The sequence below is a fragment of the Sceloporus undulatus genome, chromosome 4 (assembly GCF_019175285.1).
Source record: "Sceloporus undulatus isolate JIND9_A2432 ecotype Alabama chromosome 4, SceUnd_v1.1, whole genome shotgun sequence".
Taxonomy (NCBI): domain Eukaryota; kingdom Metazoa; phylum Chordata; class Lepidosauria; order Squamata; family Phrynosomatidae; genus Sceloporus; species Sceloporus undulatus.
Window position 1 is genome coordinate 86,818,344 of NC_056525.1, and position 21,087 is coordinate 86,839,430.

The window sequence follows — 21,087 nt, forward strand, 5'->3', positions numbered from 1 at the left end:
AACATATTATTATTATTATTACAATGTAAATCCCCTGCTGATGTTAAGGTGCATCATGGCAGCATACTTACAGATTTCCTTTCAAATCAAATAATGATAACATGAGAATGGTATTGGTTCTCTCATGGAGAAAGTATATGTCTATTTCAGTTTGATCTACCTAGAAAGTTTTCTCACACTTCTGCTGCTGTCCATTTACTGTGGTCTACATGCTCCAGAGTCCAGAAAGCTACATTGTCTGATTTTCAGCTCATCTAGAGGGGTCCTCAGGGCATTGTCACGGCTGCCATTTTGAGTGATAGGAACTGACCACTTCTCTTCTGGTTGCACCTTGGGCTATTATTTTTGGGGTATGTACCTTTGGGAATAAGGAACAGCCCAAAGCAAAATATAATATCCCTGCAAATAGTTTTTGGCCTGTGTGTGTGTGTGTGTGTGTGTGTGTGTGTGTGTCAAACTTTCCAGGGCCTGGAAGGGGAGAACTTGGAAGGTCCCAAGACTTGTACTGAAATCAGAAAGGACTGCAAGATGTGCACTCCTAATTTTACATAGATGTCAGTCCCAGAGACATAATTATACATAGGATTTAATCTAAATCTGTTTTATCTTGATAATGAAATTGAGCCAAATCTTTAAGATTGCAAATCTGCTTCTGCATGTTTCAGGATATTAAGGTTGATCTGTTTCTGGAAATATACTTCTCCATTTATGATAAATGGTTAGTGATTTTCAGTTCCCTCTTGAAGTGCCATGCAATTAGGTGAAAATGATATAATAATAATAATAATAATAATAATAATAATAATAATATTGTATTCCGCTTTTTCACAAAGGAATCAAAGCAGATTCCAACAGAATAAATAAAACATCAAACAATTAAAAATTACAGTTTAAAAACCCCAAAACCCCAACCCTCGCCCAATCATAAAAACAGCGATCAACCCATAAAAAAGATTAAACATCCAAAAATTTAAAAATATCCAATAGGAATACATTGAAATTTCTAGCAGATTAGCACAAGAAATGAATCTTCCTCTAGAGGAGGGGGGGACGGGGGTGATGGTATCAATCAATTTTGGTATTGGTATCAATAGAGGTGTCAATAGAGGAGGGAGCCAAGTCTAATGGATCTAGTGGATCTAACCTAGTCTGGAAAGGCCTGCCAGAAGAGATCTGTCTTAATAGCCTTTTTAAAGGCTTTCAAGGTGGTAATATGATGGATCTCATCTGGCAGGTCGTTCCAGAGCCTGGGAGTGGCTAATGAGAAGGTCTTCTGGATCACCACTTCAGAACTATACTATACCTTCAGAATATAGAATTATATGAACATATTTCACTAAGGAAAATAATGTGGCCTAAATCTCAGTGAACTGATGGAACTTACATAAGTGTTTTCAAGTTCCCACTGATTCACTGGACATACTCTGGTTAGATTTAGGCCATTGACAAATTTGATTATATTAATGGATATATATATTTACTTTCAGCTGCCCTATACAATACAGAATTTAATATTGAACTATTTCGTTCCCTCAAGTGAGAGAGAATATTTTCATAGTTTTCTCCCAGCTGCAGAGAAAACAAACATTCCTGCCTAGTTTTTACCCAGTATTTGCATATCCAAATTGTTTTAGGACATTATTGTACAAAATTATGTGCAAAAATACATGTGCTTTTTATGTATGAGTATGTTTGGGTTTTGTTCATACTCACCTCTCTTTCCCAGGTAGCCAAGTGTGTTTTTTGGGTGCAAGGTTTTCTGTGCAAAACCCAGCAATCTTTCATGATAAAAAATGTGGTACAGAAAATAGCAGTGTAGTACAACAAAGGCATGCTCCTCTTTTGTGCAAGACTGCTACTTTTCATACAAGATTTATTTTGTGCAAGATTACTGTTTTTTGCATAGAAAACAGAAATCTTGCTGACAAAAAATAAATAAATACCTGCACTGCCTGGAAACTGTTTTTATGTAACCACCACAACTGTCATGCACAGAAACAATAAGCATTTCTGCACAGAATAATTTCTAGAAACGCTTTGGCATTTGTGAATACTGAGCGAAAACTGTGCAAAATTCTTGCCATGGTGTTATTCTTCCTGACTGGATTTCCTGGCTGTTGGAAAAGCTATTTTATGGCCAAAAAAATGCATAAAGATGAACATATATCCCACCTCACCTTTCTCCCAACATAAGACGTCTAACAAAAAAATTTAAAACAAAAACATTAAAATGTAGATACAAAGTTTAAAAAACAATTGAATAATTTTAAAAAGTTAAAAACATTATATGTTAAAAATTAAAATGTATTGCAAACTCTATACAGACCTTAAAAATCTGAATTACACAGTATTGAAAAGCCCAGTCCATATCAGTTTGAAAAAACCTGATGGCCCAAGAATGTTTCAATCTGCTGCATATTTTTTTATTCATGTAGTCTGAGCATGGTTTCAAGGTTTTAACTAGAAGACAATAGCTATAATTTAAGGTGGTATAAAGCAGCAAGTGAGGATATAGCCAGAAACTTTTTAGGGTGTATTTACACTGCAGAATTAAAGCAGTTTGACACCACTTTAACGGCCATAACTCTATCCTACTGAATCCTAGGATTCGTAATTTAATGAGGTATTTGGCGTGGTCTGTCAGAAACCTCTAGTGCCTCTCCAAATTTCAAATCCCAGGATTCTCTAGGAGAAAGCCATGGCATTTAAAGTGGTGCCAAATTGTTTTAATTCTGCAATGTGGATACACCCTTAGTCTATTCTTCCATTGCTCGTTTCAGCCATACATTCCCTTCTGCAGAGCCAAACTAAAATCCCTCTGTTACAGCATATGAAGGCAGAAGGTTACTGAAGATTCCAGTGGCAGATTGTGTTATAAACAATAAATAGACACCCAGAACACTCTTAAGCAAGTAAGTGACAATCCCAGATAAAAGATACTTGCTACTCTCCTGTGCCACCTTGAATTTGTTAATTTCAGAGAATACTAATGCTTTCCTACAATGGTTGTTAAAATTCTTGCCAGAGAATAAAGACAGCTCACACCAACTCACATGGATATGATAGCCACGTGGACATGAACGTGAAGCCACAACAAGCTATGAATCATTCACTCTTTCATGTCACTTTTATTTGGAAAAAGGCATTCATTTTAATCCAATAATGCATGCCTCTTTCATTCATTTAAAAGACACCTGATTTTGGTGAATTGCTTTAGATATTGGAATAATAGCTGTTGACTGTGATTGTTTTGTGTCGGTGGGGAAAGCTTTCCCCACATCAAAATGAACAAGTCTGTAGAAGTTTCTTCATGGAATTGTTGTTATTACTTTATAGATTATTGAAAGGTTTATGTTTAGTTCGTTTAATTTGTCTTTGGTTCCACCATTTTCCTTTGATTGGTATCCAGGTTTTCTTACCCACTGCTTAGATGGTCCTGAACGAATAAGGATATATATATATATATATATATATATATATATATATATATATAGAGAGAGAGAGAGAGAGAGAGAGAGAGAGAGAGAGGGGGGGGGGGGGGGACTGACAGGTAATTTGAACTAATTCTGTTTCCTATATCTCAATGTGTCTGATAGCACTGGGTGCTAACACTACTCAAGTCACCCCAATTTCAATCACTCCAGTGTGGTTGAGATGATATTAAAAAATTTGGTGCTGAAGAGTACAATATTACAATTAAGTCACACTGGGTTTAATACTCTCTGACTGGTGGTCAGACTGTTTAAACGGTACTGGTACACATCTACTCATCTAAATGATTACATTGCTGTTAAATGTAGCATGTTTCACATGAAATACTATAAGATAATGTCTCCCACATCCATTATCTCTCTCTCTCTCGTGTGTGTGTGTGTGTGTTTGTGTGGAGAGAGGGAGGGAGGGATGAATATATATATATATATATATATATATATATATATATAGAGAGAGAGAGAGAGAGAGAGAGAGAGAGAGAGAGAGAGATGGAGAGAATGAAAATTATTCCTTTGATCAGATTGTTAATACAGATTTGGGGAATAAATAATCTATCTCTTTTGCCTAGGGTTATTCTGTCATCCAAACTCACTGCCTTCATCTGAAATTCTTCATGTTAAAAGTAAAATTCTGTGGTGTGTGCCAAAATACTTATTTTCTAATAGAAATTGGGCCTTGGCATGATCATGGCAGAAGAAAACTCTTCAAGTGCTAGAAGCCACTGGAATGTAATTATGAAATTGTATCTATACTGTTGAAAGCAAGTACTTCTGGCAAAACTGCAAAGCATCATCTTGAGTCTCTTTAATATATGTCAGGTATTAAAGCAAAGAAAAAGCTCCTCTTCATATATGATAAAAAGCAGGTAGAGCAATTTAATAGCATTAAATACATTTGAAACTCTCCTTCTATCCCCAGCTCCACTTTTGGAAAATTAATGCTTAAGGAAACTGTTACAGGGCAATCTTTCGAAAATGTGAGCTGACAGAAAGAGCTGTAATGTGTTTAATCCTCACACCATACATCTTGTTGCTTCTAAGAGCTGTACCTGAAAATTTGCACAGTCCGATTGAATGTGTTTTTTGAAAAATCTGTGAAATGCAAGTCTGATGTTTTATTTTCATAAAGTCTGAATTCTGGGGGGGAGGGGGGAGACGAGAGAACTGTTTATCCTCATTCCAGACATGAACTTTGGAAAGGTGTCAGAAAAAATAAACAAAACTTTTTTTTTAGTAGTAGTCTACATTCCTTTAAACTTTCTGAGATCAGGCAAATCCCTCAGTTTTTCAAGCTATTTGTCCTACAGTTCAACCACTTTGACTCCTGCTTAGAAGTAAATTATCCTACCATTCATTTTTTTAGGAAAGCAGTTCAGAATTTTTATGATTCCAGAGCTATGAATATATGGTGTGTTTTGAGAGTTTTCATTTCTTCATTAAATATTATTTGGCTCAGTATTTATGTACAGTAGTGCAGCATTTTCCCACTATGTATTATGTGTTATGATACGTGATGCTATTTCCTCAGTCTGTTTTAATTTTTGGTTTAAAAAAAATGTAGTAGCAGTGTTGCCACTGATGTGCTTGTTACACAAGTGCTTCGGTGCTAACAAATTCCCTTGGTGAGAATGCCATTTGTATGATAATTGTATATATGTCTACTGGATGATTAGTACTTGAATGGGAGAATGCCAATGAATACCCAGTGCTCTAGGTGAAATTTCAGAAGAAGGAATTGGCAAAACAATCACTGAGTATTCCTTGCCTAACAAAACCCTATGAATGTCATGAGGTTTCCATAAGTCAACAGGTGACCTGAAGGCACATTCACACATAGAAATGATGCATAAAATGATGAACTCTTTTAAATGAGACAAGAGTCCCCAATACAGTTACATCATCCAGTGCTTTACCTGTTGCTTTTGTCACATACCTGTCATTATATATCTTTTACACTTGAAGGAATATATTTAAAAATTATTTTACAATTTATATCTTTCACTTTATTAAAAGATCATAAGGCTGTATTTCATACAAGCTATAAAGAAGTTAAAACCAATTAAAATAGTAAAGGATAATTTAAAGTCTAAAAACATATCAGAATGTATAACAATTTAAAATAAGTTAAAACAGTTAAAGCCACATACAAGTACAAAGCAGATGAATGATTAGATAAAAAGCCAAGTTTTAACTTGGTGGCAAAGTGAAACCAATGTTCAAACCAGTTGCCCCACTAAGGGGAGGGCATTCCATAACTGGATGCTATAACAGAAAAGGCCTTCAACAGAAAATTGTATTGTATTGGTGTAAAGGTTAGAAATACCTTGAATCTATTGATCTAGCAGGGCTTGGGGAGAGGGGAGCAGCAGAGAAAGGAGGCAAAAGGTGTTTGATTTTTCGGCCAGACTACACACAGCCCTCTGTATCCATGGATTCAAGCATCCACGGTTTGAAAATATTCAGAACAATACATAAATTCCAAAGAGAAAACCTTGATTTTGGTATCTTATATAAGGGACACCATTTTACTATGTCATTGTTTTTAATGAGACTTGAGCATCCATGGATTTTGGTATCCACAAGGGGTCTTGAAACCAAACCCCAGTAGATACCAAGGGCTCACTGTAGTTTGATTCAAATCATTTACTCCTATGAAAATAGCTCAGGTAGCCAAGCCTAAGAGCTTATCGCACAGCATTTGCAGGAACTGGAATGGAATGGCACGGAACAGGGAAAAAATGAGTGTTACTGCACAGAAGAACTGCCTCTGATCTTGCCGGGAGTCCCCAAGCTGTTCCCCAGCCGTTCCTGGCAGCTGATTTTGAAGGATGTTTTGAACCATGGAATGGCTGGGATTATGGCTTGGGGACTCCCGGTGCCATTGGCAGGGTTCTCTTGTGTGGTAACACCCATTTCCCCCCTCTTCCATGCCATTCCATTCCATTCCAGTAACACCCATTTCTCCCCCATTCCATGCCGTTCTGTTCTGTTCCCATTCCTGCAAGTGCCGTGTGATAAGCTTACTAAACAGAACAAGGACAATTGAAAATAAGTCTAAGGTCTTGTAAGCCAAACTGAGAACTTGGATGATGCCTTCCTGGAACAGATGACCAGACAATCAGAAAGGACACATGTAATAGTAATGGGAGATTTCAAATATTCTGATATGTGTTGGAAGTCAAACTCTGACAAAAAATTAAGGTCCAAAAAATTCTTCACTTGCCTTGCAGATAATTTTTACATACAATTTTTTTGGTTTCAGTTATTTCTTCATCTTGATATAAACAACAAGGCCTGTATTGAAGCTGCTACATACAAGCATTCTCCAGAGATTGCAATATTGATGAACATAATCATTTCAGTTCAGCCATTTCTGTGACATCAGTCAGGAAAGTTTAGGATTACATGGCATGAATGCTATTGGTCATCCCAGCTAGAGCTGACCCACTGAATTAGTTGTTGAATTGTGGAGGAGTGGACATTTAATGCCATTGACTTACTAAGTCTACTCTAGCTGGGAGAAACAACATGCCCATACTGTATGTTCTTGAGTCATTAGGACATTGCTTGTCATTAATTATGTTAGGGTACCCACTGCCTTTAATCTTGAAATGGGTTGTGTTGAATCTTACTGTCTAGTAGCTAACTAGGTTTTCTTAGGCTCAAAATACACTGCAGAAATAATCCAGTTTGAGATTGCTTTAACTGCCCTGACTCAATGCTAGGGAATTCATGGAACTGTAGTTTTGTGAGACATTTAACCTTCTCTGTCAGAGAGCTCTGTTGCCATAATAAAGTACAATTCCTAGGCTTCCTTAGCACTAATCCAGGGCATTTAAAGCAGTCTCAAACTGGATTATTTCTACAGTGTGTTTTTTACCTGAGTTATCAAGCAGTTTAGCCTTTTATATTAAGAAATAAAAATGCATTGCAAAGCTGAACTCCTATAAATAGTAACAAAAACAGAATGCTTTTAAAAAACGAGTTTGTGTATTCTTTTTGTCCAATAGCTAAGGATGTTTTGTGTATTGATGAATACAGATACAGAATACAGACATCATTATGCTGGTTTACTCTAATGGGATTTACCAGTACTACCAATGACTGTAATCTACAGGTTAAGTCTTCCTTATCCAAAATGCTTGGGACTAGAAGTGTTTTGGATTTTAGATCCCCCGCCTCCTCAAGATTTTGGAACATTTGCAAACAGCTTCAATTTAATAATCTTGGCTTTCAGAGAAATTTCACGTTTGGTCTGTTATAGAACCCATTTGTTTGGGGTGTTTTTGGGTGCCCATGGTATCCTCAGCAATCTTCTCCAGCATATCTCAAATGAATTGATTTTATTCCTATCTGCTTTCTTCACTGTCCAGCTCTCGCATCTGTACATAGTAATAGGAAATACAGTGGTTTGTATGATTCTATCTTTCATGCTCAGTAGTATATATTTGCTCTTTAGTATCTTTTCTAGTTCTGTTGTAGCTACCCTCCCCATTCCTAGTCTTCTGATTTCTTGGTTGCAGTCTCAGTTTTGATCGATGTTTGATCCAAGTTACAGGAACTCTTTTACTATTTCAGTTTCCTCATTGTCCAGGTTCAATTTGTGTAGTGCCTCTGTTGTTATTATTTTTGTTCTCTTTATGTTCAGCAACAAACCTGCCTTTGCACCTTGTGTTTTCTGCTAGTAGTATGGTGTCATCTGCATATTTTATATTTACAGCTTTACACATGAGGTTTTTAGTTTAGAGTCGGTTATGCTCCTGTCGAAGACTGTACCATCAGTTTAGACCGTCTTTAAAAAGATAATGTTCATTCATTTATTTGAATATTTGTGTTATTGTCACATAAGTGTCAGAATTATGGAAACTATTTGAGATGCACAAGATAGATGTGCCCTTCAGGAGAGTTATGCTTTCTATTAGCATCCACTATGGTTGTCAAAAGAAATTTGTCTCATTAGTTGAACAGTAGTGGGTTTTAATTCTTGTATGTGTAGTTTGACACTTGACCTTGCATATAAATGCATAAATGAAGAAAGGGAAGATAGATTTTGACAGCTTTCAACTAATAAGAGCCATCTTCACTATGAATAAATCATTTCCTCCTCCTACATCAGACATCTGTCAAAGATGGTAGCCAGTATTATTTATAGTGATGTGTCTTGGTTCCATTCACATGATTCTTTGCGTGAAATCACAGAAAAGCACAATGACATTTGTCTAGCTCAAATTCAGTTGATGTTTGATTATTCCAAAATGGCTGCCTTGGATCCCTTTTTGGGAGAAAGACAGGAAATAAGTGCGTAATAGAGGATGGCTTGAGCATTGGTAGGGATTTTTTTTTGTCCAGTGATGAGCAACAGCAGCTTCTTTCAGAACTGGACAAATCTGCCTGCAAATTTATTCTGGATCCTTCTATGCATTTTGGGGGGATCTCTGCTTTCCCCACGAACAGTTCATAAATAATAGTTATAAATGTAAAATAAATTTTCTCATATAGTTAAAACTTGCAGACTGGTTATGGCAGGACGCATTTTAAGGAGACCTACAGTTTGTATCTATTGAAGGAGTATCTTTGACGTTCACAAATCTATAGTTTCTGGAATTCAGATTATGATTGTATAGATAAATTTGGATCTCCTTATTTTAAAGTATAACACTTATTGTCCATTTTTGATCAGGTGGCCCTGGTAATCTGGCTTCTCTAAAGCATTCTCTTGATTATATTGTTTGCTCAATGATGTTAATTTAAGGTCACTTCCAAATTTGAGTGAGAGGCTGCTAGAGAATCCTCGAAGATCAAAGGCTTCTGTTTATCTTGTTACATTGTCTTTGAAAGCAATCTGGTTGTGTATACTATCCATTTCTGAAACTATGTCCATTGTTAAATATAACTCTTGCCAGGGGTGGCTGAAACCAAAGATTAATTTGCACATGTGGGTGTAGAAAATTGCAAGAGCATTCTCCTTCCCCTGACAGTAAAATCCTGGACTTTGTGAACCAGCACTCCTGGTTGAAATGTGCATATAGTAATGAAAAACAATATCAGTAAAATATAATTTTAAAAAGTAGGGCATGAAATCTTTATTTTTATGGAAAGAATAAAAATGAATACATATTGAAATGTAAAAAACCGCAAATGAATGAAAATGAATAAAATCTTTATTTTTATGGAATGTAATGAATTATATTATATTAAAAATGAAAGCTAGTTGTTATGTTACTTTGAAAAATGAATGTTTTCATGCCTTGTTATACTAAAAAATAATCATTACAGGTAATATTACTTGGAAGGCATTACTTTCAGCTCTGATAACTAAGGAAGTATTTGAAAAATTCTGATATTTCTGGAATTGTGAAGAAAGACCTCTACAAAGAAGAAACTGAAAGATTTTGTTTTGGATTAACCACTTAGCGTGTCATCCAAGCCTTAAACCATGATTAATTACTAACTTTGGTTAGGGGAAACAAGCCAGCTATACTGACCTCAGTTTGAAGTTGGCTTGTTTCCACTTATCGTAGTTTAAAATTAATTGCAGTTTATCAGATTCAGATGACACAACAAGCTGCAGCTAATAAAAGATGGAAGCAAACGTTTCCATATTTTTCATGGCCAGAAGTGCCCAAGTTTACCTTTTATCTAGGCTTGTTCTTATAATGTTAAGCAGAGTTTTTGCATTAGTACTAAATCTGCCCAGAATACATGCAATTACCTTTTGTATAGATTCTCTAGTCTTTCTGGTTTCAACTTTAATAGTTAACACAGAGGACCTAACCCTTGCTATTTTTCCTGTAGTTCTTGCTAGTTGAAAGTTACTAGAGATGGGGCACCTATTTTTTCAAAATAGGCCATCATTTTAATGCTGTCATCCCTATTGTGCCACTTTTCCATGTTGTTCCTGATTCCAGCCAGCATTTAGCCAAGTGAGATATATACAGGCAGCACTGACTGTTACAGGATTCAGTGCCACTGGGCAAAGAAATGTGCTTCTCTTTAGCTTTGTCACTTGGAAAATGGAGGCTTCCTAATTTCAGGATTTCTGAACCAGAAGATACTCTCATTTTAGCTATTTTTCTATGCAATTAGTAAGCAGTGAACAAACAACATTTTAACCTCTCCACCCTGTTAATTTGCTCTTCTGATATTTGAGTACATTTTAATTTAAATTTAACAAAAGAGTAGAGGAATTACTGTTGAAAGAAAATGGGATATGAAATAGTTTATAATGATGTATATTATACCTACGTTGTTGATAGTACAAAATGTAGTGCAAGTATTCCTTTCATGTGGCTTTCGACACAAAAAGTTTTAGAGCAAAACAAGATTGGATTCCAGCTTAGTTTTTGTCATGATTAAAATGTCATAGAACTCAGGCACCATGTTTGTGCTGTCTAGTCTGACTTCCAAAATGGTGGCTACACAGCTTGATATGTTTCTGAAGAGGGAGGTTTTTACAACCCTGCCACTATTACAGTGCTTATTAGAACACAAAATTAAAACTGGCACATAATGCTTAAAAGCTCATTTTATAAGCTAGCTGTGTTAGTTTTTTGCAGCAAAAACAACCCAGTAATGACTAACAGATGTCGGTATACCATTAGCTTTCATGGACTGAAGCTTACATTATGAAATACATAGGCTAAAAACCTGTATGACATCTCTATACTCACCTCTTAACCCAATATTTAGCCACTGCAGCCCCTTCCCATAAGCATCCATGGCTGATGAATTATTGGAAGGGGAGAGTTGTTACCAGGTTACCAGCACATGCATGAACTCTCCCATGTTCTGAGTACACATGCCTATCAGGAGTCTTGTGACCTTGGTCAATAGTGTGTCTTAAGCAAATTGGACACTATAATCTATATTCACACAGAGTTTTCTGAAAGGCGGATTTCATTCAACACACAGAAATCAAGATCTACACAATAGTTGCATTGGGGAACAGAATAAATGGCAAACAGCACATCCAAAGTATAAACAAATGCCTAATGGGACACGGCTGCTTTCAGATTGGTAGATACTAACTCAAAAGAGCAAACTTGTAAGGCTCCGAGGGTTTGGATTAAACAATGTGAGCTAAGAGGAAAGAGAAGTGTGAGAGAGAAAGCATTTCAAAAGAACAATTTAATGCTTTCGCTAATCCTCACACCACACACACACACACACCAGACACACACACACACCAGAAAAAGAGGAGACAGTTTGGTGGAACTGAAATGTGCAGGGAATGTACTCCCTGACAGATTTTACAGATGGCAAAGGTTATCTCTCTCTTGGTCCTGCTGGACAATTCTAGCATGAAGTTAGAGTGCACTGCTCAATGGCACAGTGCAAAGACAAGGGGGACAAGCTAACCATGGACCTCTATGTAGAAAAAGGAGAAAGAGAGTGAACTAATGAGATTCTCTAGCCAAAACTCTAGATTCCAGGGCCCTGAAAGAATGATTTCATCTAAAAGGAGCAAAGCTAAGAGTGTTTTCCAGCAGAACTGAAAAGGAGCGGAACTAAGCAAGTGTTTTCAGCAAAAGGCTTCCAGAAATAGGAGGCAGGTCATTTAAGCCCCCCTCCCTTCCCCTGGAGCAAACAACCTTTGAATTTATCATTGTCTTGAATGATTTAAGGCAGGAACAGAAAGCAGGACACCAGACATTTCTCTAAACAAAGGAACTTCTTCAAATAAAGGGTGTCTGTTTGGATGTCCTCATAGAAATTACTTGAAGACTCACCTAAGCACTCACCTAAGACTCCTTTAGCCAGTCACCCTTCCCCAAAGGTGGTGCTACTGTCAAAGGCATTGCTTGTCTATACCAACCACAGGGCTATATTCTGGAAAAGAGAGAGCCTTGTGGGGGTGATGGTGTCAGTATTCAGCTGTGTCCCAGTATTGAAGTCAGCAATCTTGATGTACCTAATGTTGGCATTTATTTATTTATTTATTTATTTATTTTTTCAAGGATTTATATCCTGCCTTTCTCCCACAATGGGATTCAAAGTGGGTTGCAATAATTTAAAAACACATAATAATTTAAAAAGACAGAAGTAAAAACATTAATTTAATTTTTTTAAATATTAATATTAAAACATAAGTTAAAACAGTTAAAACCAGAACAAGCTATATGAAGCCGCTGGGTGAGATAATACGGAGTTATGGTGCTGGGTGTTATCAGTACGCTGATGACACCCAAATCTATTTCTCCGTATCTCGTTCGTCGGCCTCGAATTCCGATGGCATCTCTTCTCTCAATGAATGTCTTCAGGCGGTAATGGGCTGGATGAGGAAAAACAGATTGAAACTGAATTCAGACAAGACGGAGGTGCTCATGGTAGCGGCCCCGAAACCAAGAATTGGGTTGCAACCTCCAGTCCTGGATGGGGTCACACTCTCCTCCATCGACTGTGTTTGCAGTCTGGGGGCGCTCCTTGACTCGTCGCTCCTGATGACAAATCAGGTAAATGCGACGGTCAGGAGTGCCTGTTATCAGCTTCGGCCGATACGCCAGCTGCGCCCTTTTCTGGAAGTAAGGGATCTCGAGACGGTTGTGCACGCGCTGGTAACCTCACGCCTTGACTTCTGTAATGCACTCTACATGGGGCTACCCCTGTGCTTGACTCGGAAATTACAGCTGGTTCAAAACATGGCAGCCAGGCTTGTGTCAGGTACATGTAGGAGGGACCACATTACTCCGGTTTTGAGGTCCCTCCACTGGCTGCCTATCAGCTTCCAGGCCCAGTACAAGGTGTTGGTTATCACCTTTAAAGCCCTAAATGGCTTGGGTCCAAGCTATCTTAGAGACCGCCTCCTCCCGTACAATCCTCCCTGTGCTCTCCGCTCCTCTGGGAGGAACTTACTACAGCCTCTAAAATCTAGGCTTGCGGCGACCTCCCAGAGGGCGTTCTCTGCTGTCGCCCCCAAACTCTGGAACGGCCTGCCGGATGAGATCCGTCAGATAACATCATTAGACAGCTTTAAAAAAGCGGTCAAGACGGATCTCTTCCGGCAGGCTTTTCCAGATTAACCATCCCGGCCCAGGTTCCCAGGTTCCCAGGTTCCCTGATTCCCTCATTCCTCCCGTGGCCCCATCTTAGTGATGGTTGAGGATCAATAGAGGGATATCAGGGTTTTTAGTTTTTAATTGTTGTTTTATGCATTGATATTGTGTTTTAATATGTTTACTGTTTAATATTGTCTTAAGGGGGGAGGGATAAAGTGTTTTTAATTGTCATATTTTATATTTTACTGTTGTTAACCGCCCGGATTGGTTTGCCAGAGGGCGGTATACATATTATTATTATTATTATTATTATTATTATTATTATTAAAACCCAGCCACCAAACCCCTGCCCAAATAATAATGTCTTCAGCTGCTGGTGGAAGGAGAGCAGGGAGGGGGCCAACCCGACCTCCTGAGGCAAGGAGTTCCACAGTGTGGGAGCAGCCACTGAGAAGGCTTGCTCTTGAATTCTCACCAGCCGCACCTGCAAAGATGGTGGGACTGAGAGAATAATAATAAATAAATAATAAAAACTTTATTTATATACCGCCCTTCGAAACATCAGGGCGGTTTACAGCAATAAAACTACATTCAATACAATACAATTTACAGAAAGCCCTCTCCTGCCAATCTTAGCGCTCGGACTGGTTTGTATAGGGAGATAAGGTCCTTCAGATACTCTTGACCCAAGCTATTCAGGGCTTTAATGGTCAAAACCAGCACCTTGAATTCTGCCTGGAAATGGACTGGTAGCCAGTGCAGCTGTTTCAACCAGCACCAGTCAGCAGCCTGACCACAGCATTTTGCACCCGCTGCAGTTTCCAAACAGTTTCCAAGGGCAATCCCACATAGAGCGCATTACAATAGTCCAAATGGTACGTAATCAAGGCATGTGTCTCCGTAGCCAGATCCAACTTCTCAAGGAATGGGCACAGCTGGTGCACTAGTTTTAATGGTGCAAATGCATTCCTGGCCACAGCTGAAACCTGGGTAAACGTGAGATTTCAGGGGGAGTGTAATCCCATCCATCACAGGCCGAATCCCTATTCCATGATCTGCCTTACAAATAAGTAGGAGCACCTCTGTCTTGTCTGGATTAAGTTTCAATTTGTTTGCCCTCATCCAATCCATTACTGACATCAGTCACTGGTTTAGCACAGAGACAGCTTCCTTACAATCATATGGAAAGGAGAGATAGAGTTTGTGTCATCTGCATTCTGGTGACACTTCACCCCAAAACTCTTGATGACCTCTCCCAGCAATTTCATATAGATGTTAAATAACATGGCGGATGGGACAGAACCCTGAGGGACACCACAGATCCCCACTTTAATGGAAGTAAGCATAGGTGCTGCCTATAAAATTGAGCTGGAGAAACTTTCCAGCTAACCCTTTCTTTCCTAGTTCAGAGCATCAAAGAGGTTCCATTTTATAACATACACATACTCATCTTGGCAAGGGTATTGTACAGATTCTAACAGACTGGATAAGTATCTGGCTGTGTCTCTGTAGCCAGACTCATACTGATGACATCATTTACAGAGATCCACTGGGGGATCAGCAGATGGTGTAATCATTGTGTGTCTGGCTGCAGTGACATAACCAGATGTTTCTCTGATTCCCCCCACTCTCCACCACCCACAGGATGGCCATGCAGGTTTGAAGCAGTTAGATGATGAGGTGTAGCTTTGATTGCTGCAGAGGGTGAAAGAGAGTGTCAATGCCTGCAACAGCATAAAAGACGCAATGTGGACTTATGTCTGTGTATGTCACCAGCAGGATGCCACCCATGAAATTTAAGTTTCATATGGTGGGTTAATTATAATACATATCTTGGCTTGGGTGGGGGAAGTATCATCAGTGCAGTCATCTGAACAGGAATTCATCATGAGATTCACTTCTATTTCCTGTAGCACTTTATCATGCTGTATATAATTTAATTCTCTCATTTATGTAAGGATGTCAACATTACTACCCAGCTCCTGTTTGTTAATGGTCACTGTACAGCTTTCATTTCTAATGAAGGCAATCCCTCACACACTCAAGAATGTGTAGAACACTCAACCAAATGAGATAATACTTAATGCATCTATGGAATTGGGCTATAATCCATAGAAGCTTGTGTAATAATAAAATTTGTAAGTCTTTAAAGTGATAAACACACTGTTGTTGTTTTACTGTTTGCATTTCTATCAGTAGGCTACTTACAATGAATACCAAATGTATACACAAACTAGAAAAAATAACTATAAAAATTAATCAATTTCTTATGTTTAGAATAAGATAGTTGTTCTTTTTTTAAAAAAAACATTGTTACTGTGATGCTGAGATGCAGTGATTGCTGAGATGTCAGATTCTAAAGAAATTACATAAAGAAGCTCATTGACTGCAGATTTGCCAAGCCACTATTTTTATGACTCTTTGTTTTCTGAACACATTAGACATTACAGTCCACTTTTCTCTGCCATCAAATGTAAAATAGTATTTCAGCAAACTAGCCTAGGAAAAAAAGTGCTATGGCCGAAGAAGTCAGGAATGCAGTCACCACTTAGAAACTGTAAATCTGATCCAGCAAAAATAAAATAAAAGCAAAAGCAAAAGATCCAAATCAGAACAAAACATTGTCTCAGCTTCATAAAGTTAAATCAAGGTAGCTTTTGATAAGGATGGAATGGGAAATGTATTAATCTTTTCAAGTTGTTTGTTACTGGATGGAATGTGGCCATTATGTTGTCTTGTAATGGATAGGACAATTTTCTGTTGCTCATAATTCATCTTTTTTCTGGACAAGTGTTCTTATGAATTAGCAACTGATGTAGCGATCAGGTAGCAGAAGTAAGGAAACAATTTGACAGTGGAAGCATGCGAGGCAGAAGGTTAAAAAAGGTTAAAATTAATTCCTTCATCCAAAGGTTTCTATTTGCTTTATTCCTGTTTTCCGTTCTGCCCCCTCCCCCTCAGCTCATCTGTGTGTGTGTGTGTATTTGTGTGTATGTGTGTAGAGCTGTAGCCTCCCTAAAAAATAAAATGGTTGCTGGAACATTTATGCTACCCATTTATAAATCTGTTTTTTCCATTATAGCTCTCTGAATCCAAGCCTCTTTTGTGATGTTGGTGGTGACCAGGTTGGGGCATGTTTCTCCACTCCTCTTTTCATTTCTTCTCCAGTCACTCTCCTGGATAACAATTTTGCAGAACAAGACATTTCTACATCCAACACAAATGACCTCTACCCATGCATCAACTCTGTTATGGCAAGGCAGGATCTTTCTGCTTGTCATGGACATTAATGCTGTAGGGGGAAAAACTGTTTATTTTCACATGCTTCCACGTGATGACCTGTGGCTCTCTCAAGGTTTCCACAGTACCAACGCCCAGTTCTATTTAAAACAACAGCTAGTCAGAGTGTTTAAATGTGCTGAATGTTCTGTCTGGGACAACTCTGGGTGGGGTACTGGGAACACTGGCACTTCTATAGGCCTGTGCTGAAACAGCCTTTGGATTCTTTTGTTATGTAGCTATCCTGTATGTTGAAAGCTCTTTCTTGTGCCAAAGGTTCCTTTTGTTTCTAAGACTTAACATACACACTGCTGATATTTTATCAACACTGCTAGGGATTTAGAAACTTCCTTTCATTCCTTAAAATGTTATTTAATACGTACCTCCTTCCTTGAAGAGATGGTTCACTTGTCATTGTGCTTCTGAAAATACCCTTTGAGTTAACTCCCAAGCCCTGTTAGAGCTTCAAACCATGGTCCCCTGGCTGGTGCTTTTAGCCTTTTATTCAATATTACTGCTTGTAGCCATCTAGTTGGGCCTGATATCATGAACTCTGGCTTATTGCAAGAAGATACTGTACTCTAAAGCTTTTTCAGACAAAACTTAAAATAGCTTTCAAATAGATAAGACTGTGGGCAGGGCTTTCCTATTTTTTTTTTAAATGCTTGGTTAAATTAATGCATATTGGAAATGCAAAAATGCAAGTATCTTATAAAATCCAACACATCCTTCTGCACGAATGATTATAGATGCAGTGTTTGGATTCAGATTTAGCCATACTTGCAGTAGATCCATTCAAATGGATGGAGTTAAATATTGCTAGGTCAGCGCAAATGTTGTGTTTTGCTCACAGAGTTCTGTTTATACCTATGTTTCATGGTGAGCCCCTGGGTGAATACAAAAGAATTTCTACTCCATTATTTTTAAATTGTATTAAGCCTACTGCAAGAATGTTTCTAAGATGGGGTGTGAGTTTCATTCAGTCTATTTGGAAGCAGTGAATATAATTCACATTTCCCATAGTTTTTCAACTTTTAAAATTTAAATAAAATATATTTGTTTAATCATTTTGGCCCAAATGTAAAAACAAAACAAAACCTCCCACAAGTTGAGGAGATGGTAATGGGATGGGGAGAGTCAATGTGGTCCACTGGTTTGAGTGCTGGACTACAACTCTGTAGACCAGAGTTCAAATCCCCATTCAGCCATGGAAGCCCATTGGATGACATTGGGCAAGTTACACTCTCTGAGCTCCAGAGGAAGGCACAATCAAACTCCCTCTGAATAAATCTTGTCAACAAAACCCTGTGATAGGGTCACCCACCATAAGCTGGAAACCCCTTCAACAACACAACATCAATGGGATGGAATGGGTTTTTCAATGACTATATCACAGGTAGGTAGGAAAACAGAATTTCAGCAGGATAAAATGTCTTTGGCTGGTACTTTAAGTAAGATTAGCCAGAATAAGTCACAATCTCTCTGTTCCTGTTTTGATAAGAACATTCATCATTACATTAACAACAGTTCCATCTTAAGGCTGAACTTGCACAACTGTGTGTTATATTTTAAAGTCAGACATAATTGAGAAATGTGGTTACTTTTGGGGACTGTGGTAGTGTTGCTAACAACAACAAAAGTTTCAGTGCAGGAATGGTAACTGTGTGGTCCTCCAGAGGTTGTTGGACTACAATTTCTACCATCTCCAGCCAGTATAATAAGTGATACAAAATTCTAGGATTTTTAGTTCACCAACATCTGGAGGGCCACACATTTCCATCCCTGATCTACTGACAAGTTTATTATGGCATATTATTATCTAGATTAGAGCCAACATGATCAGAAGCAAGCCTGATTTCAAGGGTAATGCAAAGTTAGTTTGTATTTCTAATTTAATATTTAAATTCCATAACGTTTGTGTTAAAAAGTGATAAATTGCAGTTCTTTCTTTAATTCAGTTCATATAAATGTTTAGCCATGTGCTAATACAGAAATGTAATGCATTCTTTTTCTTAACAGATCTTTGTGCACATTGGTGTGTAAGTGGACATACACTTCAGAGAAAGGCTGGGATGATAGTTTCTGGAAACTAATTGGATTAGACGATCTACTGGCAAATAATTACACTAAAATAGGTAAACTATATTATAATTATACAAAGAGAATCTTTGTCGAGTTAGAAAATAACCTGGTTCAGATGTCATAGAAAACCATGTTTTTGTCTTGCGAGAATATGGTTTGGCAAGACATAGGGTTATGTATGCACTTCTTTCTCTTTTTCATCCCCCCTTTGGGTCGCCATAAGTCACAAAAAAACTTAAAAGACACACAACACACACATACTCTGACAGCTCCACCCCATGCTTTGCAGAGGAAAGGCAAGTGAAGGATGAACCTAAGTTCCTCACTGAAATATTGGTCAGTAAAACTAACCAGTGTTTTGGCCAGGGAGGTAGTTAGTTTGGGATGTTGTCTTGCACCATGATGACATCTCTGTTGGAATGAATAAGTTGATGGCTGTTGTTGTGCTCTAAGTGCTAAGAGTAGATGAAGAATTGAGTCCAGGTGTAAGAAAAGAGAATGTGTACTACTAAGGCTGCCTCCTGTCCCCCCCCCCACCCCCACCAGTAAGAGACTGCCAGTATTATATGTGCTCCAGCCCAAGAGTGAGAGAAGTTAGGAGAGAGCTTGGCTCTGGGGACCTTCTTGAGAAAAAGGACACAATAGAGGAATACCCCTTCTAGTTATGTGCAGATTGGACAGATTATTTTTTTTCAGGGCAAGTGTTACGTCTAGCTTGAAAAAGAGAAACTTCCCCTATGTATATGTTTCTCTAGCAAGACCAAAACATTGTACATTTGACCTTCACAGTCTTACAGGATTTCAGAGAAACAGTAAAATGCACTCAAGAATGTCTCATTTCAGATGTTCATAAGAAGCACATTTTAAAACAAAATAATATAAAGCATTGTCCTCTTCTTCCTCACTCCTCCCCTTTCTCTTGAATTTTTTTTGGGTAATATGCATTTATTTGAACAATGTGATTTATATGGTAAGCAAGTATGTGCTTTTGCTATCTTGAAACACCTTGCACTAAGTAAATAACATTTTTTAAACAACATGAGGTGCATCTATACTGTAGAAATAATGCAATTTGACCCAACCTTAACTCCGTCTTACACAATCCTGGGATTTGTAAATTTGTGTGGGACCAGCATTCTTTGACAGAGAAGACTAAAGACCTTGCAGAACTACAAATCCCAAGATTCCATAGGATGGAGCTACAGCACTTTAAGTAGTATCAAACTGCATTATTTCCACAGTGTGGATGTACCCATGGAAGAATTTGTAAGCATTTTCATTTTGGTTAATACATCCCTGGTGGTATCAAATAAATTGATCATAAAAATAACAAATAACACTCATGTTGTCTTTAAATGATGTGGTTAGCTGACATTGTGACCTGCACCATATTTATGTCACCAGCTTGTTACACTGTCTTCAAGTTGCTTTGATTTTTCTCAAAACCTGATTCTAATTGGAATGCAAGTCTTGCTAATTGCACAGTACTTATAGCAGATTTCCATTAAAAGATTATAATGCTAATTTACCAGAAGTTTTCCAGGATCGCTTTATTCAACTTCCCTTGTTCAGTTAATGGACTTTTAATGGCTGTCCTAAGTAGGCATGTCATTAATGGGAGCATTAGCATACATGTTTCTTTTAAGAAGTCCGTTCTTCAACATTAATCACCTTTTTTAAAAAAACAACAACACTTTGAACAAGTTTCTAGCACAGCTTAGTGTTAACAGCAGTAAGTGGAAATTATTTGATACTGGTAGCAAAGTCTGTAAAGTTTTCTGATGTTCAGATACAGACAGCAGTGGGTGATTTGGGGGACCATTTTATAACTGGAGTTAGAAGCCTCTTGTGTACAGTTAGTTCTAAGGTCCCCTTCATACTACATATTTATAGCATTGTAATTCCTCTTTAACTGGCCCTGGCAAGATCCTATGGAATCTTGGTGTTTGTAGTTTAGGGAGAGCATTTGGAATTTTTAGCAAGAGGGCTCTAGTGCCTTAGCAAACTGTAAATCCATAGGATGCAATTAAAATGTGATCATAACACTATAATGCTGTAGTGCGAAAGGGGATTTATTTATTGTGATACCACTATGGCATGGCCTTTTAGACAGTGTAGTCTGTTCCCTTTCTGTATCTGTTGTGTCCTTAATAGAGGGTTTTTTTTAATCACAGTAGCTTCCGTATTGAGTGTGTATGTGCACACCTTCAAGTCACCTGGAGACTTATGGCAACCCT

At 37.9% G+C, this 21,087-nt stretch overlaps 1 protein-coding gene across 3 annotated transcripts in view; it reads left to right on the plus strand.

Moving 5' to 3' along the window:
- The window catches only part of FGGY (FGGY carbohydrate kinase domain containing), a 208,377-nt gene that overhangs the window by 59,712 nt on the left and 127,578 nt on the right, over window positions 1–21,087 (plus strand). For all 3 annotated transcript variants that reach the window (XM_042462093.1, XM_042462095.1, XM_042462094.1), the window contains exon 6: window positions 18,788–18,903. In XM_042462093.1, the coding sequence (XP_042318027.1) occupies window positions 18,788–18,903 (116 nt within the window). The remainder of the gene's footprint in view (window positions 1–18,787; window positions 18,904–21,087) is intronic.